The 17108-nt window shown below is 37.1% G+C and overlaps 3 protein-coding genes across 6 annotated transcripts in view; 1 reads left to right on the top strand and 2 right to left on the bottom strand.

The window, feature by feature from the left end:
• LOC131687992 (dicarboxylate carrier SLC25A8-like) overlaps window positions 1–2558 on the bottom strand; it is a 43694-nt gene extending 41136 nt beyond the window's left edge. The window contains exon 1 of the mRNA XM_058972111.1: window positions 2310–2558. The gene's annotated coding sequence lies outside the window, so the exon portion shown is untranslated. The remainder of the gene's footprint in view (window positions 1–2309) is intronic.
• The window catches only part of LOC131687988 (high affinity cationic amino acid transporter 1-like), a 400280-nt gene that overhangs the window by 187494 nt on the left and 195678 nt on the right, over window positions 1–17108 (top strand). The window lies entirely within an intron of this gene.
• LOC131687994 (ADP-ribosylation factor 1) overlaps window positions 15411–17108 on the bottom strand; it is a 28801-nt gene continuing 27103 nt past the window's right edge. For all 4 annotated transcript variants that reach the window (XM_058972116.1, XM_058972117.1, XM_058972114.1 and 1 more), the window contains one exon: window positions 15411–16927. In XM_058972116.1, coding sequence (XP_058828099.1) covers window positions 16763–16927 — 165 coding nt within the window. In that variant the 3' untranslated portion in view covers window positions 15411–16762. The remainder of the gene's footprint in view (window positions 16928–17108) is intronic.

Here is a 17108-nt window from a genome sequence, read left to right on the forward strand (position 1 = left end):
TATTGCTTCTTCGTGAAAAGAGTAATTGAAGTGTTTAATTTAACTTGTCGACAGAGCCGTAGCGTGTGGTTGGCCCCCGCCAAGGGTGCCGACCTTGGGGGGGGGGGCGCCAAAATCTTGGTCTGCTTTAAAAATAAGTTAGGTTAAATCATGAAATAAGTTAGGATAGGAGTATCATTCCCAGGTACACACAAAGGCCACCTTTTTAAATCAATAGCAAAAATCGTATAGTGAGCTAGATTAATTATCATCAATAATTGAAATTAAAATTATTGCTACAAAGACCCATTTGCTTGTAACCGACAACAATTTGCTTGTAACAACCGATCATTCAAACGATCCTTGTCAAAGAAGACGCAAAGCAGTTTTACCAAACGTCACCCGACACTTTTTTGAAGAGACACACTTTTTTGTCCCGTCCAATGCGATTGTCATTCAAAATCCTCGCTCACTAGAGCAAGAGGTTTTTGAAACAGCCAATCCCGTCCTACAGTAGATCCATACATGCAAATTTCGAATCTTGCAATTCTGAGCTTATCTAAACGAATTTTCGATATATCTAGCACAGCTGAATATTTCGCTTCTTTCGGAATATTACAATACTTAGCAGACTATCTTTGATCTTGACGAATCTGTTTCACAGTTCTTAATGTTTGTCGCATTAAGCCAAAGATTGTTCCGACGCAAAGTCCAGTACATAGTTAGTATTTGGTAATCGGCAGCAAACCCGTAGGCTGGAAATCCAAGCTCATTGAGTTTCCTCAACAAGCCGTCAGAAACCAAAGGTTCCATAGCAAAGGTGAAAGGACTCTGTGCCGGTATCAGAATTTTTAATCGAACAGGATTCAAAAGATGCAAAATTAGCTCTTAAGGAGTTGTTTTATATTACCTTTTAGGATTAAATAGTGAAAAATTTAATTTCAAGTCGAAATATCACAATTACTCGAATCTTTTGATATGAGCGACCCCACTCATATAAGCGTCAGTCGTATGTGACAGACGGAATAAAAAACACGCCAAGTGGTGCTTACTTTACTTTTGCGTTTGAAGTATATCCATACAATGGGGTTTTGAATGTATCAATTATAATTAGTTTGTTCCAGCCTGGGGCGAATCCAGAAAATATTGTACACTGTACAATACTTAATACGTAAAAACCTCATTTAATGAAAATCAGTGTTGGTGCTATGCTATTTCTCACCAAAATTTCTCACCAGGGGGAAATTTTTTTTGGTAAAACCAGTCTTTGCACTTGATGGACACAAATCCTTACCTATTACATGGGTACGTTTCGACTTCGTCGCATTAGAAACCGACACTAACTTTTTGGCGGAATAGATTAGCGCCGGCTTGACGCAAATCCCTAAAACTAAAACACACTTTGTGTTTCAATCGAACGACTGATCAAACGTTTTAGTTTTTAGGGATTTGCGTCAAGCCGGCGCTAATCTATTCCGACAAAAAGTTAGTGTCGGTTTCTGATGAGACGAAGTCGAAACGCACCCATGTAACAGTATTGGCGGTCAAATTTGGTTTGAAAAGATTTTGGGTTTAAAACTAATATAAATTTCAAACTAATCTAAAATTTCTCAACAAATTGTAAATTTTCGGGTGTGGTTCCAGTACCACGAGAGTGTTCTTCTTGTATTTGAAATGTTTTGAATAACCCTATATTCCAAGTATGACAATAAACATTACAATCGCCAAATAAACCTTTTTGATTGACTTAGTGCATTGTCTTAAAACACTTAAGACAGACGTCTTCGTTTTAATTCCACTATGTATATAGTAATAAAATGCACTTCACTATCAAAGTCGATACTGTATACTATTTCGACTACGACTTATAATCTGTTATCTAACTATCTTGCGAGTTGGAAAGAAAGGCACCTTTGGAAAAATTTGCTTACAAATTAGGCAGAGTCTACACCAAAATAAATCAAAACGAGAATTCACACAACACTTCATTTCGGAGTAACTGTTACTTGAAGAATTTTATTCATTTCAGTTGGTAGTCTGTCTGGAATTACCATCCCGATAAGTCAAAACTACATGTACAGCATTTGAAAGGTTAAATTATCATATTATTATCAATTTAGCTATTTCACTATTGCACTGTTATTCTTTTATTATTGTTATTGTTCATCTTCTTGTAAATATAAGGTAGAAATAACCCACCGTTAACCAAATTCACGTTATTTAGCAATTGGTAACATATGGCACATCGTAAGGATTTCTACAATGTAATTAACCAGATTTCATACATTGTCACATGCTAATTTCTTGAGAATATCTAAATTCTATATTACCTTTATTTTTGTAGAATTTCTCTACAGCTAAAACATTCTATGATAGTGTTTTTTTTCTGAACTACAAAAATATAATGCTTATGACACTTCATTCACTCCTGCTCACTTCCACAACTAACTTCAAAACCACCCAGTAGTCGTCCTACTCGGTTGTCTCGTCCCACAGTAACAATTCCGATCCGTCCTGTCTATTGCGCACTAGTCTACCCGTGCCGTGATCCCTGGTCAGCGGGAAATCGACTGAAGCTAGAACCGAACGAGCCGAATCGTTTTAAGGCTCCACCGCCGCCGCCGTTTTTCGTTTTTTTTTTTGCGCGTCTTCTCGTACTCTCGCGCCACGCGGAATAATCGCCAGCATGCTGTAGTGTATTGGTGGGTAGGTGGTGTTTAATGTTTAGACTTTATAGCTAACCCACACTGTTGCTTACTCCCATAAAGTATGCATCGCGTCCCGGCGCGACGCGTGAACAGGCACCGGGCGAATTGTGAAGTGGATGGCCGGGCTTCAATAGAAGGTGTGTGGCATGTTGTTCGATTGATAATTTGGCTTGTTGTTTTTAATGGTTATCGTCGAATGATGAACTTTGCGCAGACTTTGGCTGTTGGTAACAACGTACATTTGATAATATTATTAAGATTCATATCTTCGAACAATGGCCACAAAATCCAAGGGACAAGTACCCGCATTCTTTTCGAAGTCTACTTGAATGACTGACATGTAGCAGTGAATTCAATCCTTAGTGGACAAAAACTGGATTCAACAAAACAAACAATTAATGAAACTTATGGCGTATTAAAATTGGCTGTTTAAAAACTAAAAACAACGGTGACCATAAAAAACAACACACTAAATATAGAAGCTCAAGATCATTAATAATAAAAAGACTATCTGCGAAATACATTTCCGTAATTGTATTGAAGTCACGCCACTCATGCGGGACCAGTAAAAAACGGAGGCAAACTCAGACATCAACATTCATCCTAGAAATGATGACCGCCGATTGATTGCTCGAAGAAGATTTGGCAAACCCTTCATTGACCATGAACGACGTTATACTGATTTGATGGTCAAGGCTTTTCTGAATTCGTAAGCATAAAACTTTTTTATAATATTCTTGTCCGCTCTTGGCTCTAACGAGTGAATGACAAGTTCCATTGACCCTGCCTTCATAATTTGCCACCAGGGGGTAGTGCTATACTACAAAGTATAAAAGGTGGAGCATACGGTAGTAAACATTGCCCAAAACATAACGTGCAATTGACTATAGAAAATGGAAATTGGCAGGACGGACCGGAAAACCCTAGTAACAATTGAGGTTTTATGGCTCTCTTGAAGCCCCTCTTAAATAGAATGCACTTGTAGTGTGCTATAAAACCAGAATTGTTACTTGGGAAAGAAATTTCACTTCATTGTCTAGGGAGAAATCCATCTGTTCAACCTTCAATAACGGTTTTAAGTTGAATAATCTCACCGGAGTCGAAAGGATGGTTACCCTTTACTTCCAAAGTAGAGTAAATGGAATAGGTACTAAATTGAAAAAGTAACTCTTAAAAATATAAATTCAAAATGGGAAGAAAATTGAATATCCTATTTGTATTACACATCTGTACGTTCAAGGGTTAACCAAAACAACAATAGCCCCATAAGTCAGTTAGCAATCACGGACCGAGCACTCTCGGTCAGGTTTGAAAAATTGCTTTGACCGCGGTCAGAGATAGTCCGATTTTTTTTATTTTTTAGGTATATAAATATTTTTTTCTTTTTGCAAACAACAAACATATCTCATCGCACGCTAAGAGCCGTAGAGGTGTGTCCTTTGCGCCAGCCAATCAGCATTCGGTCAAGTGATTTCGATTGAACGGGCGGGCGCACAACAATCGGTCAGCTCTTATCGGGTACTGGTAACAATTGGAACGCCAATGTTTCAATTCAATAACTTGCGATACTGATCGTTAACAATAATTTAGTATATGCGCATATCACAAGTGCTGAGTCATTTCGTAATTGTATTTACAACGTGACATGGGTACAGGGCCGGTAGAAATTTGTCTAAAAATATTATCATCAATTTACTTATGACTAGTCTAGTCGGTATAAAAATATGTGTCCAAGGTCGTGTGGCATTCGGCGGGTTAAAGTATCTCATCCAAGAATTGATCCACTAGGTTCCTGCTTCTATACCGCAAGAGACGACCGAAAACCAGAATCCCCCAGACGAGATATTTTTCCGTGCTGAGAGCAGAACGCCTGGCAAGACTAGAATATGGTCATTGCGAACTGAGTATCATGGATCTTTCCCTTACTATGTCAAGTGAATCTCTGACACAGTTTTTTTTCGCATATAGTGGAATTCAAATCATGATTATGTATGTCTTTAATTTCCATTTTGGGATTCGTTACGGGCAATTATAAGCCAACGTCATCTAGCTGCTGTACCATAAGTGTTGGTAAGCTCGACTCTCATTAGCCTGTTCTAATGACCCTGCCACTTCTAGTTTTCCGATCTGTTTGCTTCACATCCTTGCTCTCACTTGAGTACTATGGCTCTAATTTTCATAACTTTCCCTACCAGTAATCTCTAGCTAATTGAATGTAAACAATTTTTTATACCGAATTGAATATAGGTCAATAAGCATCTGTCAATACTCAATAAGAGTTAGTAGTTTGCGGTAAATTTATGCCGATAAAAGTTAAGGAAGGCACGTTTTAGTCAAGATCTTTTAAGGTTATACAGAAAACTTTCACACAAAATAATTGGCCTGCGTCAACACCCCGGTCATGCTCCGGACATTACATACCCCTAATTTTTCTTATTTCTTTCAAAGTTTCGATATTAAACACAAATATCATTTCATATAAGGATTTCAACAAGCAGACAATGAATTTGTATGACAGGTGGGAGTGTTTTGAAGCGGTTTTAGTGGAGGTAACAACATAAAATCGTGTATTGGACATTTTACAATGATTCTCCTTAACCCCGCAAAACCACGGCGTTGGCAGCAGAAGGTTAAGTTGTTTGGAAGAGATGACAGTTATATGATAACTAAAAATATAAAATTGTTCTATAAATTGCAAAGTTATTGCCGTGTTAACCTGAAAATTTGTCATTTCATTCATATAGGAACAATTATTGAAATTATGTCAATTTATGCTTTGCAAGATTTGAAATAACTTCGAAGTGTGGTCACGACACCCCTGTTATGGCGTATACATTACCAACCCATCTTTTTCTATTATGCATTCGTCCTAAAATATTTTCTTAAGATTCACTGGTAAAGGTACAGAATTAGCGCAAACTTAATACTAGTTAATAAAAGAAACTTTCTAATTAAATTCTTTTTCCATTATGCATTCGTCCTAATAAGGACGGTTTGTAGATAACTATGGTGATACAAGACGAGAATCTTTTGAAACAATGCAAACCTTGCCGACTATTTTTTTCTACTGCATACACAGATACGAACATTCCCCGTTCGCAGCTCATACCGAATGAGCACGCTTTGCATCAAGGCGATCCCTTTTATTAACTTTTTGGTGCAGATGGAAGGCCATCCTTTTGTGCGATAAATGAAAATATTTTCATCATTCGTTTTGGTGTAGCTTTCGCTTATTGGCAGAGTTCGGGTTTCTAGATGAATTTGAAAAATATTTTCTTAAATGATAATTATTTTTAATTATACAAATTAATAAAAGGAACTTCCTAATAAAATTATTTTTTCATTATATATTCATCCTAAGGACGGTTTGCATATAACTATGACACAAATCCATCCACAATTAACAGCGCTAACGGAAAATAAGCACCATTAATTCTTTACAAGTATTTTGTTAGTCCTAAAAAGGACTGTTGGCAACATTAGAGACGCGTGAATTTACTTATCTTCTTCTGGCAGCTTTCTTGGCAGGTTTGCCGGCCTTCTTTGGCTTTGGGGTCTTCGGCTTGTTCGCTGCAGCCTTCAATGTTTTGGAGGCATTTTTAGTGGCAGTTGCTACCGACTTTTCAGTGACTGCGTTTCTTAGCAGCAGCGTTTGGCTTGTTGGCCTTCTCACCGCCACCACCTTCACCAACGTTTTTCTTTTTGTCTACGGTGGTAGCCGATTCGATTGGTCATCCGATGCAGCTTCTCACGACCTAACACCTAGCACGCACGTCCGTTATGCACGGCGTCTTACACACGTCTGGCTTTCAAAAGTTGCGACACCCCTATTTATAGGTTTTATCATTAATGTTAATTCTCATTTAAAGTAGTTTTTGAACTATTTAAACAAATTTTATATAGCAAACAACGTATCGGTAGCAAGCGTTGAACGTTTTCCTTCCGATTTTTGAAACAATATTAGCAATCCGTTTTGTAGAAGGAAAGTTATTTTGGTTCAAAATGTGCGTAACGCTTTCGCTAATATGTACTACTATCGCTTTCTCGCTCGCTCTCGTGCCGTGCATAAGCCTTTCCTTTCCGTCCGGCTTCTAATGGCATAACCAAAACGAATATGACGGCTTTCTCCCACCAACTACTCTCGTCAAGCAACCCAATACGAATAATCATAGGAACAAACATGTAATGGACCCATATTTAAAACTTTTCATCATTTTATTGTTCGGTTGGTGCACCATATTGACGGCTCTGTGCGGGATGGGCTGCAAATTTTCATTTTTCCGAGTCGTTTTCGAAAGATTTTTCAAAGCACTATTTTTTAAGTTGATAATGAATGTCCTACATATTACAAAAGTTAATACAACATTGGTACAAATATTTTCGACAAAATGCAGAAGAAATTGATTAAATCCATTCAGTACAACAAAAGATATAAGCGTTCAAAACCTTACATCATTTTTCTTCCGAAATTTTGAAAAGGGGTCCCAATATTGAAAGGTAAGTCGTTAGTCACGACAAAAACGATTGGCTTCTTCACGCAGAAAATATATATAGGGGGCGCTACCTGCTTGAGGTGGATGTTTTGCGAATGAACTGTCAAATCAGTAGAAAATTTTCAGAAGTTTACGCAATTTTTGCATTTTTTAATAAATTTTGAATATTTGTATAAAAAACAAATACAAATATATATATATATATATATATATATATATATATATATATATATATATATATATATATATATATATATATATATATATATATATATATATATATATATATATATATATATATATATATATATATATATATATATATATATATACAACATATTTGTATTTGGTACAAAGTTGTGTATACTCGAAATGAGAGCTAATTCTTGCCAAAAGTGAACTTATATTTGTTATCCCTTGATGAATTGTTTAAATATTCTTAAATCGGGCGGTTGTGAAACCTAACCTAGAAGCACAGAAACATTTTCGATGATTTTTTATGATCAATTTAAGTGTATCTACTAAAAACTATTATCATTAACTTCCAAATCGTTTTTCTTCCCCTCTAAGTCCATTATTCGATGATGATTGATGCGTATTTACGGAAAAACATCAAAAAATTACATCAATTTATTTATCGTAGATATAAAAAACACACAAACATCCACCTTATCTTGTTTATGCTATTAATCTGTAGATGTCGCAGCAGGTAAATGAGCTTTGCAACAAAATGCCAATTGTCGCTGGTTGGATTTTCCAGGTTTCAACTGTAACGATAATATTTCAAACGGAACCTCGGATTGTTTTAGAAGCGGATCGAATATCTTATTTATTTTTTTTTTTTTGACGTCATAACAATCCAATCAAAGTTAAACTATGTTCTAAGGAAGGTCTTGATGGCGATGACTGGTGCATTATCGACAACACCTGCTGCTGATCTGAAGACACTCTTGAACATAAAACTGAATGTGTTTCTGAAACAAGAAGCACTTTCGTGTGCATTCGATCTTAAATATACTCGGCTTTAGAACAGTAACCCAATAAATCGTGCAACTAGACACATAAGACTGTGGTCCCAAATGGTTACTTGGGATGAGTATACACAAGCTCCCTGTAACCTACACTTACATGTAATTTTCCTTTTAAAACTTTCAATATGAGTATTCCGGCTGGCGAAGAATGGCTGTCTGGTTGGATGGAGCGACAATTTGAAGAATACGTAGTTTGTGCGTGCTCTATTGTCGTGAAATAAGAAAAAAAAACTAGTCTTATTCGGTAGGTAGATTTCAATTTTCGCTATTTTGTGTGGCGTACAATCACACTTCAATAGAGATTTCGCGGTAAAAGAATATATTTTTGCTCTGACAGTCAGGCTGCCCTGAAAACACTTAGTTCGACAGATTCGAGATCAAAATTAGTAATCGCATTTCTAACTCAAATCGAAGAACTTAGCATTTCAAATGCTATCTACCTTCTATGAGTACCCGGTTAATCCGGTATTACTGGAAATGAATGGGCGGACGAACTGACTAGAGTGGGCGCTGTGACTGACTTCGGTGGTCCAGAACTAGTTGTACCACTTTTGATAAGATGGATAAAGCACAAGATTCGCTCTTGTGCTGAATCCGAACATGCCACCCATTGGCATAGCTTCTAAACTTGCACTCAAACAAAGACTTTTCTGCCGGAGTCCGAAAATGTCAAACAATTCGCTGCATTTCCCCAAGCCCAATTACAGTATTCTGGTCAGGGGACTGACTGAATATTGCAAACTCAATTATCACATGGCTACTATTCAACGTGCTGAGTTTTTTCGGGTGATCTTTGTAAATCCGATTACGGAACTACATATATCATTTGATATGCAACTACCTTGCAGTAATGCAATTGCGAATCCGGATTTTTGGTTCTTCATACATAGATGAACCAATGTTCAGATAGCTAAAACTCGAGGATATGCTATTGTTCCTAGCCCAGTGCAGTAAAGAGCTATAGTTTAAGCCGTATTTGAACGACAATATCTCTTCGGGCTGTTGTCGTTCTGTTACACTCAGGCAAAAAATACAGCGAATTTCATAGGAATATCGTATAATTTTTATCCACAAGTAGCACGTATGTAAATCATAAGATTATCTTATGAAACGGCATTTATTTGGTCAAATTGGTTTGCTTTGATTTCATGTTCCATAAGGCATCTTTGAATTATCATAAGACAATATTATACATTTCTCTTATGTTTATGAGAATCATAAGATGCTCGTATTAAACTCGAATGACAGGCATATGCAATAACTTATAAAATGTTAAGGTAATCATATAAGTAGTATGTTTTTCATATTAATCTTATGAAAACATAGTTTTGTTACTTTTCTAGTCATCATAAGATGAATCTTATGAATTTCGCTATGCATTTTGCCTTAGTGTATCTCAACATCCACTCGGGGGTATTGATATTTCCGTTCATCGAGAAGTGTCTTTTATTCCCTTGGGAGTGAACAATACTTCCATATTGTCCGGACTCTGAATAATGTTCCTAAATGAATAATGTTCATACAGTTGTGAACTAGTTCACGTATAGAAAATAGATTTGGTAATAAAATCACAGACTAACGGACATAACACTATGAGGGAATTCCCTCAAAAAACATCGATCCGACAATTTTCCCAGAACACTAGCTCCACCTTTTATTCACGGTCCCAAACACTCATTTACTGGTGGGTTACCCCTCAGGTTTGGGAACAATTTTTCACTAGTGGCCTATCCCCCAAATGTGGCCACAGTCCCAACTACAAATATATTTAAAATGACCGTTAAAGTGGGCGAAGCTTTATTTTTGAGTGTTATGTCTGTTAGTCTGTGATAAAATGTCGGAAGCCGTGACTGAAGTTTACAAAACAAAAACAAATTTTTCTACTAATAAATGCGTTGTATAGGCGTTACTGATAGGAAATTGAACATAATTATAAAATACATGTTTTGCCTTTCTCAATAGAAAGGTATTGCAATTGCTCTGAAAACCGACTTTCTAACGGAGGCCCGGAGGGCCGAGCGACATATACCATTCCATTCAGTTCGTCGAGTTCGGCAAATGTCTGTGCGTGTGTACGTACCCAGCCAACATTATGATTCACTTTAATAAGTTGCAATTTGATTAACTGTACTATTAAACGATATAAATTGATTGTATAAAATGCACAGATCGCTTCTATGTGAACAAAAGTGGAGGCCATATACGTAGAACAAATCGGTATAGTAGAACTATGTGATTTACGACGAATTTTGATCTCATCAGAAGCATTATACAATCATCTAGCTTATCTGTTTATATGTGATCAACTTTACAATCACACATGAAGGTTTATGCAGCTTAAGGTCCCCAATGTGGTAACAAGGAGTATTATTTTAAAAATAACAAGAAAATAAAAAATCAGTATGAAATTTCTATAATTCTGCTATAAGACATAGTTACGCCCACACTGGTAGATATGTTTTTCATGGGTGAGTTTGGAGTTACTGGAACATCAATTATCAAATTACCTGCTACGATTTACTTCCACAGTTTCGAACCTGAGATCTTCGTATTCCCAGCATAGCCGCTATGTACTCACCTATTTATACACTGTCAAGCAACGATTATATTTGATCATTTTTATCGCTATGTGATTACGATCTAAAAATACCATAATCCAACCTAAATATGGCCCTCCAATGATACCTTCTATACCTGTCAAATCAAAACCTACATTCTTTACTCAAGCCATTTTTTATTGCTGAAATATTGAACTAGTCTGGCAGAGAATTTGCGAAGTGCTATAAGGAGGTGACTATTTTTTTAAACGATTTTGCAGTTTAATCCAATTGTAAATTAAAGTCTATACAATGTTTCCAAATTTCTGCATGTACAATTTTGTTTTACGTTGTAGTGGACTAATAAATAACTTCATGTCAAAATTGTATATCGATCACAGATTGGCATTTTATGTGAACTTTTTACAACAAAACATAATTTTTGCTTGCACTATTTGTAATTTTGATTTAGTCTGTCATTATTTGTAATTTATTGTAAACTTTTATATACGATTGCTGGTTTGCTGGGTATGTGCGTCTGTGTGTGTATGTGACCAAAAATGTCATTCATTTTTCTCAGATGGCTGAACCGATTTTGACAAAGTTAGTCTCAACTCAATACATCGTTCCCATAGGCTGTTATTGAATGTCTGATGGATCCTACTTCCGGTTCCGGAATTACAGGGTGATGAGCACGATCACGTAGAAAATGTCGATTTTAATAAATTCTGCAATGAATGTATACTGGTGAAAAATTTTCCAAAATGTGACCACAACTACTTCGATTTGTAGTACTAGGTCACTAATAGCCATTCAAAGTCTTTTTGGTCACATTAGCCACCATCATCGGTTCCGGAAGCGCCGGTGGAAGTATCCAAATTCAGAATAACAGTCACATCGGTTTCTCGGAGATGGCTAGACCGAATCAACTAAACTTATTCTCAAATGAAAGATGTTGCGTCCCCGTACATGGCTATTGAATTTTATCCCGAACCGACTTCCGGTTCCGGAGTTACGGGTTGTGGCGTGCGATCACATAGCAAATTGCGATTCAAACCGATACTCCGATGAAAGCAAAAAAGGTAAAAATTTCGCTAAAATGTCTCTCAAACAACTTTAATTTGCAGTTCTAGGTCACCGACGGCCAAACAAACTTTCGTTGACTACATTGACCACCATAGACGGTTCCGGAAGTGCCCGGGAAAAGCGGCCATCTTTCAAAACTAGCAAACTGATATCAGTTTCTCAAAAATGGTTGTGCCGATTTTCTCAAACTTAGTCCCAAATGATAGCTATATTATCCCCACAGATGTCTATAAAACGGATCGGTTATATGGTTCCGGAAATATAGATTGAACCGTCCGGTCACATATGAAATTCCCATATAAGCCGGAGCTCAAAATTTTTTTCAAAGGGGGGATCCCATGAAATTTCAGAAATCGAATTTTACATCCTTAAAATGCATGAAACGTCGAGATTTTATGTTCGGCCCTATTCTGCGCGGCGTGTGACGTGAGATGACTAATCTCACCTCACTCTACGTGACTTTTCTCACCCGATTCTGAAGAGTCACTTCGGGTGACGTGAGACGCCTATTTAACTGCAATGGGGAATCTCACCTCACCCGAGTCGACTCTCAGAATCGGGTGAAAAAAGTCACGTAAAGTGAGGTGAGTTTAGTCGTCTCACGTCACACGCCGCGCAGAATAGGGCCGGTTATCACGATTTTTATATTTATAAAAATCGACTTTTTGGGACTTTGCCGATTTCGCACCTTTTTTCAGTTCAATATTACCGTGGCCGTTTTTTCATTTACAAAATTTTAGAACTCATGTCATGTCATGTCATGCATAATAATAAAATGTAATATATGCATTTGAAAGCTTATAATGAATATAAACAACGCAAACATTCTCGTGTTCATGATTGAGAAAGGCACAATTGCACCGCTAGGTGGATTAAAACAGGTTTTTTCATGATCGTAACGTAAAAACGTTATTGTTCCAGAATTCATGGCACTTTATTCACGATTTTCGAAACATTTTTTTTCTGTGAATGTACTTAGGGAGTTGTGATGTGGGGATTTAATTGTTATGAAGCTCATCGTCATCAGAGAAGATTTAAGAAAAAATGTGACGAAAGCGGCGAGATTCTTTTATCATTAAAGCAAATAAATCAATGTTTTATTTTTTGAATGTTCAAAAATATTTGTTTTCTTTAATTTAATTGTGCTAATAAGTGATTTTCGTTTAATAGAGACCGTGTCAATATTGTTCCAATCAATCTCCACCATGTTTGCTTTATGCCAAGCCCACATTTCCAACACAAACAAGCAAGCGCTGCAGAATCTGCAAAAAACGTGCTAATCTCGGTTCAAACTGTGCTGTTGCCAAGAGAAGCTATCTGTTTATATTATGATGAATCGATGACACCATTTGGAAGGTGTGAAATTTAACTAAGCAGTTGCCAACGATTGATAACAGCAAGCGGTTAGGCCTACAACATATGGTAAAGTGCCTATTTTCACCCAATTAGGGAGAGTGCCTTTCAAATTCATTAAGTACTCGGCCTACAATCGATGGAAAGCGTACAAGTTGGCATCGACAGCTTTGCTTTGTTGTTAAGAACCAACATAAAAAACAAATGCCCTGAAAACGGTGAAATTCTCGTGTTTGGCGCAACAAAAACTATTGCCCATATTGTTGCCCGTACCATTTAAATCAACGCGTTGAACCAAGATGACAGATGCCGCTCTAACCAACGACTTGCGTAGGGTGATAGAAGAAACATGGCGAAAATAAGCTCATTACCCTATAGTGCAAAATATATCTAATTACGAAACTGTTGCTAAAATGTGTTGGTATTCAATTTTTAGACTTTTGTCTGGTAGCTAAAAACTAGTGATGTGTAACGAAGCGGCAAGTCTGTTATTGTTCAATATTTGCCAACATTGCGCGTTGTTTATCTTATTACCCATAGAGAACATACATCACTGTTTATAAAAATAATATTATAATATTAGTGTAAATATTTGAACATTGCTTTCGATAGTATAAGATACTTTACACAACCCGGGTATGCCGCAGACTCAGGTGATTCACCATTGATAAAACTTTTCAAATATCCTGACTCCTGTGGTAGAAGACAAAAGGTTAAGTCGTCAAGAAACTCTTAGCTTGCTCATATGATCCTATTCCACGCTTTTCTAAACTGTTTTCTTTTCACCTTCTTACTCTTATTTGAGACTCAGATTTGAGATTCGCTTTGTTGAAAATTCAGCAGTTCAAATTGTCAAATTGAAAATTTGCCAGCCTTTATTTCGGAAACTGCACCACAGACTAACAAACATAACACTACAAACATAACACTACAAACCCTCGAAAAATATCGATCCGCCAATTTTCGCAGAACGCTAGCTCCAGTTTGAGTTTCCCAATTGTCGCCATACCATTTGACCCAATGCGCTGAACAAAGATGGCCGACACTGCTCTAACCAACGGTTTCAAATGGATAGGGTGATAATGGAAACATGGCGAAAATAGGCTCATTACCCGATCTCGAAAGTAATAGCTAACATAAACAAAAAAGAAGACTGCTATACCAGAGTCACTCGAAAACACAAAAAGAACCAAACATCTAGCAGCGAAAAAAAAACTTTTCTAGCGACGACGACATGGACGCAACCAAAAGCGAGGCAGAAGGCAGACGGAACGATCAGCAAGCAAACGAAAGTAAACCCCAGGGGCCCTATTCTCACAGTCACGAAATTTTCTTCTAGTCACTAGGTGACGTGACTGTGAGAGTAGGACCCCTGGTCAACGCCGAGAAAAAAAAATTAACACAAGGAGCGGAAAGCAGTTCGCTCAGAATAGATGACAGCAATAGTATTCGACTATTTTTTATCTTTGATGAATTGTAATTTTTCGTATCTTTGGAATGTATATACTGCCGCTTTACGCATAATTGTCTCATATATAGATAAGAAATCCCATAGAACATGGGACAATTATGCGTATCACGACAGTATAGAAGACGTACAGAAATAATAATAAACACGAGAAATGAGAACATACCCTGGGCGAACCGACATGACCCACTCGACTTTTTATTTAAATATCAGAAACTGATTGGTGTCAGGTCAGACCTGACTAAATCGCAAAACATAAAAAATGAGATAATGCTAGCACTGGATAAGGACGGCCCTATTCTGCGCGGCGTGTGACGTGAGACGACTAATCTCACCTCAATCTACATGACTTTTCTCACCCAATTCTGAAGAGTCATTTCGGGTGACGTGAGACGCCATTTAACCGCAATGGAGAATCTCACCTCACCCGAGTCGACTCTAAGAATCGAGTGAAAAAAGTCACGTAAAGTGAGGTGAGTTTAGTCACCTCATGTCACACGCCGCGCAGAATAAGGCCACGAATTTCGTCAGCTACATTCGACTTTTGCCAGATTTGAAATATGTAACAATAAACAAGAATTATGGCAAAAATTAATTTCCAATTATAATGTAAAGGATGCTGCGATTCAAACTTTAAACCGGTTTTCTCGAAATTAATATTTTGTCACTTAGTCCCATCTGACTTAACACCGACCAATTGTAATTCAGATAATGCAACGGGTATTTCTTTTCATCCTTAATCCACAGTCGAACGCTTCGTCTATATATAGTGTTTTATTCATCTTAATTAAACGTAACTGTTACACTTGTAGCTGTAATTTCTTCCTTAAACTGATTCTGAATGAACGTTTTCGGATGTCATTTCCGGATATTTTTGTTTCTTCTGCTGATGCTGTTACAGTGATTCTTTTCAACTTGGTAGCGTCTTTTATTGGTTACTGTTGCTGTCATTAGCTCTGTCTGTACTTCCATTTGTCACAGATTTAATCCCTTACGTTTTTTATTTTGCATTTCAAAGCGAAAGGATTTTCTCCGAAATAGGGCATGACAGTGATACCTGCAGTCTCTTCCATATTTTTTTGTTTTCGTTTGTTGCTCTTGCACGTATGTTGTGTGATTTTAATGTTTTAATGTCAAGAATTGAATCCTAAAGAAATCGCCTTTGCTGAAAAGCCATCCTAGACGTATCCGTTTCACGAAATATAAGCAATCAAAATCTTCTCTCATCTTCTAGTGTTCTTATCCGTATGCGAATGTTTCTTTTCTTCTCAATAACTGTATACTAGTCATCAATCGAGTACTAATAAAGGAAGGAGCAATAATAAATAAAAACTATTTTAGTTAATTTTAATATACCCTCGAACAGGTGAAACATAAACGAGTCCCTTTGCACAATGGAAAAATAAATTGTCGCTAAACGATGAGGCAGCCTTTACTTACGCATTCCCAACGGGTAGAAATCAATTTCCCGCCAGCACAAGCCAGAATGATAGTAAAAAGCGATCCTTACGAAAGTTTCAGAATAGTATAACAGGACCGATAATGCCTTTTTTCATACCGCAGCTGTGAAAAAACTACGGGGTACTGCTGTGGTTGCGCAGAACAATCAATAATAAGCACAAGTTGTTCGTTTGTTTTTCACTTACACCTTTGCCAACTTTTATTTCAGCTCACTTGTATCTCTATTTCTTGCACAGCTTAGCTTATGTTTTATTCTCACATGCTAAATTATTCAATACGCGTCAGCTTCTGTTTTTTGTATTTTTTTCTGTGTGATTCCCTTTATTTTTATCATTATATTACTTTATATTATTTCTTTTTTATATAATCATCCACACACACGTCACCTGGCTGGCTTCTGCATTTTAGTGTTTTTCCTTATTTTCTTTAAGAGGGAGTTGGTTTTCTGTGTTTTTTTGTTTTTTTGCTACATTATTTGTTGGTTTCCCTATCTCATCATCGTTATCTTCATCTTCTTCGGAGCTTTTCTTCTCTTCTCTTTCGCTCTTGCTTAATATGTATCTCGATCTCGCTCGCTCGCACTGCTAGTTCGCGTCCTGCACCGCGCGTCCTGTCGAGGCTGCTCTTCTTGCTTTAGTTCCCTTCCTTAACGATTAGCATTCTTCAGCTGGTTGGACAGCCAGTCGAGACCCTCGTACAGACCGTCGCCGCTGGTTGCGCAGGTCGCCTGAATGTACCAGTTGCGGTTTCTCAGCGAATGCAGGCCCAGCTTATCGGTGATCTCTGCGGCGTTCATTGCATTTGGTAGATCCTGGGAAGCGATACAAATAATGATTTTATTAGAGAAGTTGCATTTTTGTTTGAATTGATCGCAGCATATCGTACAAAGGTAATTTATTTGAATACAACTGTTTAACCAGGAGATCTAATTAATAGATGTAGGCTAAAGCATACACTGAAATATCGAAATTTTCTGCATTAAATGATATAAA

The sequence above is a fragment of the Topomyia yanbarensis genome, chromosome 3 (genome assembly GCF_030247195.1).
Source record: "Topomyia yanbarensis strain Yona2022 chromosome 3, ASM3024719v1, whole genome shotgun sequence".
Classification (NCBI taxonomy): domain Eukaryota; kingdom Metazoa; phylum Arthropoda; class Insecta; order Diptera; family Culicidae; genus Topomyia; species Topomyia yanbarensis.